Source organism: Nerophis ophidion, linkage group LG08 (assembly GCF_033978795.1).
Source record: "Nerophis ophidion isolate RoL-2023_Sa linkage group LG08, RoL_Noph_v1.0, whole genome shotgun sequence".
NCBI classification, from domain to species: Eukaryota; Metazoa; Chordata; class Actinopteri; order Syngnathiformes; family Syngnathidae; genus Nerophis; species Nerophis ophidion.
The window spans coordinates 41,594,348-41,604,503 of record NC_084618.1 but is presented as its reverse complement, the minus strand read 5'-3'; the positions used below and the strand labels follow the sequence as shown (position 1 = coordinate 41,604,503).

The window sequence follows — 10,156 nt, the reverse complement described above, 5'->3', positions numbered from 1 at the left end:
GAATCCGGCTCGAAGGACCAAGAAGATGTCAGGTTCAAACACTGATGACATCTATTAAACAAGACAAAAGGCAAAGAATCAAACAGAGACAGAATTAAATTTGGACTCAGATCTGAGGAGAGACATGGCCACTGTACTCTCTGTACAGTCCTTCACCACGCTCTGCCCCAAGATTGTACTCCTCCTTCTTTATTTGACTTTCTCCCCCCTCCATCCCACAGCTGCTTCCTGAGGGAAGTGAGTCGTAAACAGCGTTGCCTTCGGTTACCGAACAGTTCGAAGAAAGTTTGTCAAATAGTTAAAAAAGAATCCCATAAAATAGTTCAAAGAGCGTTCCATAAAATAGTTCAAAGAGAGTTTTTAAAATACTTCAAATAGAGTTCCTTCTGGAAGTTGGGCAGATCCTGCCATATGTCCGCTTTGTAGTCCCAGTGGAGTTTTACGAGCATTCTTCTTGATAGGTTTCAGCCTTTTGTCTTCTTGTCAGGAACACAATGCCCTTTGAGGCATTTGTGATTTAGGGCTATATAAATAATTATTGATTGATTGAGTGATTGATAATACAAAGTTTTTTGTGATAATTTAAAAACAATTTTTCTAACCTTTGAGGGCAAAGACTTAAGACTTACTTGTGACTTGCAAAACAATGACTTGGTCCCATCTCTGTCATGAACTGTCATGTGAATCCACTGTGCAACCACTTTGCAGACGTCCAAAATAGAATCTGAAGGTGGAAGCGGCACAAAGAAATTGTTTTCTTGTGGAAAACAAATAGCAGGTTAGTGCTTATTATGTGAAATGAACCTCAAGCATTGTACACTTCCTGGGCTCAATGTGTTATAATGCTGTCATGCAAGGCCAGCTATATATAGTCATGTGTGATCACAGCTACCTGGAACTATCCCGGCTGTCACCACAGCAACGCCCCACTAATGAAAGTATAAAGACAGCTATTGTTACGCAATGTGCCGGGCTTGGACATAAAGCGGCTGATGAGCTCGGGTCCCCCGGAGGTAACAGATGGCCGCGTTCCTGACTCGGCGCCGTCTCTCTACTTCCATGGTGACGACACATGTACAGCAACCATTCAGAAACTCGATGCAAAACACCCAACATCAATCATGATTGGGGAGATGATTTGATCATTAGTGAACTACTATGTGATAATTACGTGACGTTTTCTTTACAGTTGTTTGTGTTGGAGCAGGACTACAGAGAAAATGAGTTACTGCAGTTTGACAAACTTTGTAGAAGGGTGAGGTTTGGTGTCAAGCTTAAAAACACTAAAACATTGGTGCAGATCTGAAAGGCCTACCGAAATGAGATTTTCTTATTTAAACGGGGATAGCAGGTCCTTCTATGTGTCATACTTGATAATTTTGTGATATTGCCATACTTTTGCTGAAAGGATTTAGTAGAGAACATCGACTATAAAGTTCGCAACTTTTGGTTGCTAATAAAAAAGCCTTGCCTGTACCGGAAGTAGAAGCCGATGTTGTGCGCATGACGTCACCGGTGTGAGGGCTTCTCACATCCTCACATTGATTATAATCATGGCCACCAGCAGTGCGAACTATTCTGACCGAGAAAGTGACAATTTCCCCATTAATTGGAGCGAGGATGAAAGATTCGTGGATGAGGATATTGAGAGTAGAGGACTAGAAGGAAAAAAAAAAAGACGAGGGCAGTGGGAGCGATTCAGATATTAGACACATTTACTAGGATAATTCTTGGAAATCCCTTATCTGATTATTGTGTTACTAGTGTTTTAGTGAGATTATAAAGTCATACCTGAAAGTCGGAGGGGTGTGGTGACCGCCAGTGTTTCTGAGTGAAGCCATGGAGGAGCCAAGAAAGTCGCAGCTGCCTCTTTGACAGCTGCAGGAAGAACGACACAAGCTCCGCTCATGTTTACGGTAAGAGCCAACTTATTACCACAATTTACTCACCGAAACCTGCCGGTTGACATGTGGTAGAGAAACATGTTTGCTTGACCGCCCTGTTCCATATTACAGCTTCACAACAAACAAAGAAACACTGGCTGTGTTTGTGTTGCTACAGCCGGCCAAAATACACCGCTTTCCACCAACAGCATTCTTCTTTGTAGTATCCATTATTAATTGAACAAATTGCAAAAGATTCAGCAACACAGATGTCCAGAATACTGTGTAATTATGCGAATAAAGCAGACGACTTTTAGCCGTGAGTGGTGCTGGGATAAAATGTCCGCTACAACCAATAACGTCACAAGCACGCGTCAACATAAGCGTCATTTAAAATTGCAATTTAGTAAACTAAACCGGCCGTATTGGCATGTGTTGCAATGTTAATATTTCATCATTGATATATAAACTATCAGACTGTGTGGTCGGTAGTAGTGGGTTTCAGTAGGCCACAAAAGTGCAGTTGCATCCATCCAATCCATTTTCTACCGCTTGTCCCTTTCATAGTCGCGGAGGGACGGAAGGCGTTGTACACCCTGGACAAGTCGCCACCTCATCACAGTGCAGTTACAGGAAATGTTTTTCCGCACTTCGCAATTCAAAGCAGTATTTCTTTGCTTTCGGTGAAAATCGCCCCTTCGTACAGCATCATAAAGCTGAAAAAGCACTTCCTGCTTTTGCAGAAAAGTGCAAACGCGGTGATTCTCCCTTCCATCTGCCTCCCAGCATTTGGCTGACCTGTGCCTTTCTCCTCGCATTCAGCCTTGGACCGAGGCCACCAGGCAACACATATAATCCCCCAGCATGCACCCTGCTCCAGATTCTGACCGCCGTCGTTGTTGCCATGAGGACACCAATGCAACATGAAACATCCTGTCCGTGTTCCTTTTTGTGTGGCTCAACTTTCTTGAAAGAAAATATCACCTTCTAAATGTCATATTTTTGAATCCAAAAAAAGGAGCAGTGAAAATGACAGAGCATGACAACTGGTGAGTCCAAGTCTTATTTTCCGACAGGTTTGCTTTCAAAAGATTGTTGGCTACGCCTGTACATCTTTACTCTTAAAAGGGATTTCAGCAGCATCAGAAAAAAAAAGATCCAAATTAATGCAACAGATGACCAAATTGGCAGAATTTTAGTGCACACAATTATTCGGGCCATTTTGTGTTGCATCTTGCACCATGTCAGCATGAAAGAAATAGCCAAATAGTTAAGACATCACTTTTTGTTAAACAAAAAAAATGCAATGTTGTGATTTTCCATTCTTCACCTGAGATTCTACCTCAAATTATATGCAAGCTGACATGCTGAACAAATTACTATTAATAACCCTTTATTAATAATTATACAGTATGCGGAAGCTATTTTAATTTCATCTTTGATGTAACTGTACATGGGGTTTTTAGCGCCGTATACTGGTGGCTTGGTGGAACTACAAAAAAAAAAAAAAAAACAGGTGACTGACTTTCTAATTTGTTTGTAGGAAATTATTCAGACCTAATGAGCTTTCTGTGTTTCAGTTTCTTCGATGTTTGTTGGACCAAGATCCTTGTCAAACTACTGTGTAGTTATGAAAAGCTACTTCCTGTCATATAAAAGGTGAGAATTATCTTTTTATTTTTTTTCATTTTTTTTTGTAGCTGAGATAGGCACCAGCGACCCCAAAGGGAATAAGCGGTAGTAAATGGATGGATGGATGGATGGATGGTATTTTGTGCTTCTTTTTTTACAGATTATAATGCACACCGGAATTTGTAATGTTTTGGTTATGTTGTCAATTGTGAAAAAATACAGTATTTAATAATATTTACATTGAACATTTGGACATGTTTTTGTTAATTACTAGGATATTAATATTTTTATAATAGACATTGCACAGCATCAAACTGTTGTGTAATAAAGTAAAATTAGTTTGTACTTTATTACACAAGTGTAAAAATATTAATGTATATGTGTAATAATTTGATAATAATATTTAACAAATATATATAAAAACATTTTGGGGATATTCTTTAAATGTATGATTATTTTTTTAAATATTTTCTACAACTTTTACACAATTAGAAAAACTGTCATCCTATTCATTTTAATAATTTGAACCTACTATACTGTCGTTAATAATAACAATAATAATATTGACAATAATACTAATAATAATGGTAATAATAATAATAACGATAATATGATCATAACCATTTTTGAAATTAATACAAAAATAGTGAAATTTTAAAATATAAAATGTATAATTTTGGGGGAATATTTTAACACTGGTGTAGAACCTAATTACAGAAGTGGAAAAATATGATGTTTTTTTTTTATAAATGTAATATGTAATCATATTTTAAATTAATTTCATGTTCAAATATTTTTGAAATGGGTTTGTTAATTTAAATGTATTATTTTTAGACTATTTTCACTGGTGCACAACTGCTCTGCATTAATTACACAAAAAGGAAGTATTAACTATTTATTCATCATACTTCAATGGATAATATAATTTGTTTTTCAATAATTACAATAAAATAATTTCATTTTAGATATTTTTAATGGGTTCAATGATATAAATATTTTTAAAACATTTTTACACCAGTGTAGAACCTAATTACACAAACGGAAAAATATTACTTTACCACTATAATTAAATGTAAATATTTTATTTTAAAATGTTTTTTAATTGGTTTGTTGATTTAAATAGATTATTCATTTTAGACTAGTGTAGAACTGCACTAGATTAATAAGGGGGAAAGTAAATGTTAAATCACCAAAAATGATTCCCTAGCGCGGCCACCGCTGCTGCTCACTGCTCTTCTCATGTCCCAGAGGGTGACCAGGGGTGATGGGTCAAATGCAGATAATAATTTTGCCACACATATAATCTTTCAGGTGTGGCAAAATTATTTTCTGCATTTGACCCATCACCATTGATCACCCCCTGGGAGGTGAGGGGAGCAGTGAGCAGCAGTGGTGTGTGTGACAAACATTGGTACTTTAACTTTAAATAGAATGCCCCAAAATTATCACTCGATATTTAAAAAATTAAACACAATAGAAAATCTAGCTTGAACATATGTGTTGTAGATAACTTGGAGTATTTTTTTCGTGCTTTACAAATGCTCAAAATGGCCACCACCGGCAGCATGTACAACATCAAGACGATATGAGAATTCCTCCAAAACGAGGATGTCGCGATGCACCGTGTTGATTGCTGCTGTTATTCAATCGTTCATGTCATCGAGAGCTTCCAGGACTCTTTCTTTATACAAGCAGCTAGTCTCTGTAACTGTTTAACCCACCGTCGAATGGTCTCACGATGGGGTGGATCAATACCAAAAAAAAAAAGCCATAGTATGGCCGAATAGCTACGTTTGCATCGCCGGTAAAATGTGCTGACCAAACGATCAGGACTTTCGCATCTTGTGACACTGGAGCAACTTAAATCCTTCGATTGGTAAGTGTTTTTTTCGCATTAAATGTGGGTGGAAGGAAACGTAATATAATTGCAAATGCATCTGCAGGTTATCCATACATCTCTGTGCCATGTCTGCTTTAGCACCGCCGGTAAATAGCATGTTAGTATCGATTAGCGTAGCATGTTAGCATCGATTAGCTGGCAGTCAACATCAACAAAACTCACCTTTGTGATTTCGTTGACTTTATCGTGGCAAATGCATCTGCAGGTTATCCATACATCTTTGTGCCATGTCTGTCATCGCCGGTAAAATGTGCAGACACTCTGGCACATTCAATGGGGATCTGGCGGCAGATTTCTTGCCACTTTCGCATCTCTGGGCCAGTGGTGCAACTTGAATCCCTCCCTGTTAGTGTTGTTACACCCTCCGACAACACACCGACGAGGCATGATGTCTCCAAGGTTCCAAAAAATAGTCGAAAAAACGGAAAATAATGGAGCTGAGACCCGGTGTTTGCAATGTGTTGAAAATGTAAATGGCGGCTGTATTACCTCGGTGACGTCACATTCTGACGTCATCGCCACAGAGCGATAAACAGAAAGGCGTTTAGTTTGCCAAAATTCACCCATTTAGAGTTCGGAAATCGGTTAAAAAAATATATGGTCTTTTTTCTGCACCATAAAAGTATATATTGACGCTTACATAGGTTTGGTGATAATGTTCCCCTTTAATGAGTTTCCATTTTGAGAGTAAATAAACCCGTGGTCTCCCCACAGTTGATCGGCGTCGAAAGGATTACATGACCACAATGGTGAAATTGTAACACAACAATCTTGGATAACTCCTTGTGTCAAATGACCATTGATTCAATCTATTACAATGCTAAAAAAACGTAATGAAGGCATGATGATTTTGGTGTATACTTATTGAATCACCCTGTTTTAAAATATCTGTTTCAATACTATTATAATATGTAATAATAATATATAAAAATTATTTCCCATTTTTAAATGGGTTTTTTGATTTAAATGTATTTTTGTAGACTACTGCATTCACACTGGTGTAGAAGTGCACTGCAATGAATACACAAAGGGAAAAGTATTATTTATTTTAATGCCAAGTTTTTAAATAATTTAATGTTTGAATTATTATATCATTATAATATTTTGACTTTGCTGTGGGCTGCTATATTCTGATAATTATTTGTAATATTTACTCTCTCGCCTGCAGTCTCCCATGCAGGCAGCTCACCATCACAGACTGCGTTTGGGGGCTTTCTGCATGTTGGCAGCTGGCATGGCGTTAAGGTCAGAAGCTCCGCCTCCACTGTCGCCATCTTGTCCCCACTCATGCGTCTGTGACATGACCACATGGCGGGTCAACTGCTCCTACGGCGGCCTCAGCACTGTTCCCGAGACTCTCCCTTCTGACACCACCACCCAGCTGAACCTGAGCCACAACGCCATCAGGATTTTGGTGCCTCAGCGCTTCCGATCCCTGACTCGACTTATAGACTTGGATTTGAGTGACAACCTGCTGGCGTACATCCAGGTGGACGCTTTCCTCGGTTTGAGAAGCCTCGTCAATCTGTGCCTAGCTCGTAACCTCTTAAAGATTCTTCCAGTTGGAGCATTTTCCGGCTTGTCGGAGCTGCAGCTGCTAGACGTGAGCAGCAATGAGCTCCTGGGCTTCCTTGATTTCACTTTCAGAGGCGTGGCGCGGCTGCGTGTGATCCAAGCGCTGCAAAACGACCTGGTCTTCATCTCTCGCCAGGCCTTCGCCGGCCTGATCAGTCTTCGCCAGCTCTACCTAGACGCTTGCAACGTGACTTCTGTGCCCACAGAGGCGCTGACCCATGTTGTTGGGCTGACGAGTTTATATTTGCAGCGTTTCGACTCTAGCTCGCTGCCGGGCCACGCTTTCATTGGCTTGGCGCGCCTCAAGCAGCTTGTCGTCACGGATTGGCCCCGACTGGAGGCGCTGTCAGCAAACAGCCTCGTCGGCCTCAATTTGACATCTCTCACGATTAGAAAATGCAACCTCAGCACTGTCCCTTATGTCCCTCTGCATCATCTGGTCTATCTGGTCCACCTTGACCTGTCCTATAACCCCATCACTTACATCCAGGCCAACCAACTCGGCGAGCTCCCCAGGCTCCAAGAGCTTCACCTCGTCGGAGGACGTCTTCTGCACATTGAGCTCATGGCTTTTGCTCGTTTGACGCACCTGAACCTCCTCAATGTGTCTGGAAACCTCCTGAGCACGCTACAGGAGGGCGTCTTTCATTCCGCGCACGCCCTGCAAAATCTCGGCCTGGACGCCAACCCCCTTTCCTGCGACTGCCGCCTGCTGTGGCTCGTCCGCCGTCGCTCTTCACTGAGCTTCGGCGGACACGCTCCGATGTGCAGCAGCGCTCTCCACTCGTGGGGTTGGCGGAATTTCCTGGAGTGCGCCAAAGCGGAAGCCCTGCTCACGTGCCGGCCGCCTCGCATCAAAAGACACCAACTCCAGCAGGTGAGGGCGGATCAGGGCCACACGGTGCTTTTCTACTGCAGTGCTGAAGGTGACCCCGCGCCATCTGTCACCTGGTTGAGCCCACAGCGAAGAGCTTTCGGCGAAGTGGGCAGAATACGTGCACTCGCCAATGGCTCGCTGGAAGTTCGCTTTGCTCAGCCTCAGGACAGCGGCACTTATTGCTGCGTGGCATCCAACGTGGCGGGAAATGACACGTGGCCTGTCACCCTCCACGTTCGAGGTTTCTCCTCATCCCCCAACCCTTTTCATCTTAAAAGCTGGCTGGCCTTTCCGTCCACCTCTCCCGGGGATGCGAGCGGATCGCAGGAACTCCCGATCGACGTCAAGACGGTGCTCATAGCGGCGTCCATCGGCTTACTTTCATTTTTTGGTTCGGTGAGCTTGTGCTTCATCTTCATGTTCTTGTGGTATAAGGGCAAAGGGCAGAGGAAGCACACCGCCACCATTGCGTACGTGCCACGCAGCGCCGTGGTGAGGAGAGATGGCAGCGCAGGCAACTACATGGATACCAGCAAGTTTACCATGAAACTGATGTAAAATATCCAGTGATTTAAAAAGTTGCACAATAAAACATTAGGCAATATTTGCATACATTTGTATTACTTAAATCAGGGGTGTCAAAATTGTTTTCAATGAGCGCCACATCGCATGTATGACTGCCATCATGAATTTGTCTATGCATTTGATTAGCATATGTATTTTTATGTAACTATTAAAAAAAAAGCTATCTGTAGATTTTACAGTAAACAACTGGCAATTTAGTCAACAGAATTTGGCTGTAAAATATGCAGCTGAGACAGGCTCCAGGGACTCTGAAAGGGACAAGTGGTAGAAATGGATGGGGTGGATGGATACAGTCACTTTTACAACAAATTTTGGTAAATGGGAAAACAGTACTACTGTTTTTTGTTTTTTTTACAATAACAAACTGGCAGCTTAGTTGTCAGAATTTTACTGTAAAATATATGGTGTTTTTACAATATGTTACTGGAAATGGAAAAAGGACACACTTTTATGTTGAATTCGGCAAATGAGCTGCCAATTTTTATTGTAAAAAACTGGGCTACTGTTCTTCCATTAACAGTAATATATTGTTAGAACAACAACTGTAACTTTGATTTCACCTCGGTGATTGATAAAGTATTTCTGATTTCTGATAAATCTTTTGTTTAAAAAAAAAAAAACTGGCAGCTCAGACCTTGTAATTTTAATTTGACCGTAAAAAACAGCGATAGGCTTTTTCAATCTACAGTAAATAGAGGTTAAAAACCCTGATTATTAGAAAATATATATTGTCATTTTTTAAATTTGATAAATGATTTGCTTCGAAATCAGTATTTATTTTAACACATTTTTTTTTAGACAATATGATAATTGTTGCAATAATGTGGTCCATGAATCATCCATCTATCCATCCATTTCCTATCGCTTGTCCCTTTTGGGGTCACGGGGGGTGCTGAAGCCAATCTCAGCTGCACTAAAGTATAAAATGTAGGTAATTTCAAGCTGTACATATAAATTTTTTGTCAAACTGAATGCATACATTTAGTAAGAAAATATATGGTTCTTTATTGACCTATATTATTTCCAGGCATTTGTGGGCTATATACAATGATGTGGTGGGCTAGATCTGGCCTCCGGTTCTTGAATTTGAAGCATGTGTCCTAAATATGAGAGAGAGAGCGAGAGAGAGAGAGAGAGAGAGAGAGAGAGAGAGAGAGAGAGAGAGAGAGAGAGAGAGACGGACAGACAGACAGAACTTTATTGATTCCTTCAGGAGAGTTCCCTGAGGAAAATTAAAATATGATGTAGAGTGAATTCCAAACAAACTGATTTAGTACAGATTGTATGTTCACTTTACTGACAAATTGCCTCATGTCAGCAGCATGTCGAGAGAAAATATACATGCAACCTTATATTAAGGGTCTTTTGGCACGTTTGAACTTGATTCCTCATCATTTTATTGTATTTCTATTTGTTTTATGTTTTCATTAAATAAAGTACTGTATAGTCAGTTTACTGCGTGGTTCTGTATTCAATCATTCAATCAAAGTTTACTTATATAGCCCTAAATCATGAGTGTCTCAAAGGGCTGCACAAGCCACAATGACATCCTCGGCTCAGATCCCACATCAGGGCAAGTAAAAACTTAACCCAATGGGATGACAAGGACTAACCTTGGAGGGGACCACAGATGTGGGGACCCCCCTGGGCGACTGGTGCAACAGACATCGAGTGGATGTAGCATAATAGTGTGAGAGTCCAGTC

The 10,156-nt window shown here is 40.7% G+C and overlaps 1 protein-coding gene across 1 annotated transcript; it reads left to right on the top strand.

The window, feature by feature from the left end:
* The first annotated feature begins 2,781 nt into the window (after positions 1 to 2,781).
* LOC133557055 (leucine-rich repeat and immunoglobulin-like domain-containing nogo receptor-interacting protein 2) lies at positions 2,782 to 9,840 on the top strand. Its single transcript, XM_061907326.1, has 3 exons — positions 2,782 to 2,932; positions 3,464 to 3,542; positions 6,584 to 9,840. The coding sequence occupies exon 3, from the start codon at positions 6,590 to 6,592 to the stop codon at positions 8,423 to 8,425; it is 1,836 nt and encodes a 611-aa protein (XP_061763310.1). The 5' UTR covers positions 2,782 to 2,932; positions 3,464 to 3,542; positions 6,584 to 6,589; the 3' UTR covers positions 8,426 to 9,840.
* Positions 9,841 to 10,156: the final 316 nt, after the last annotated feature.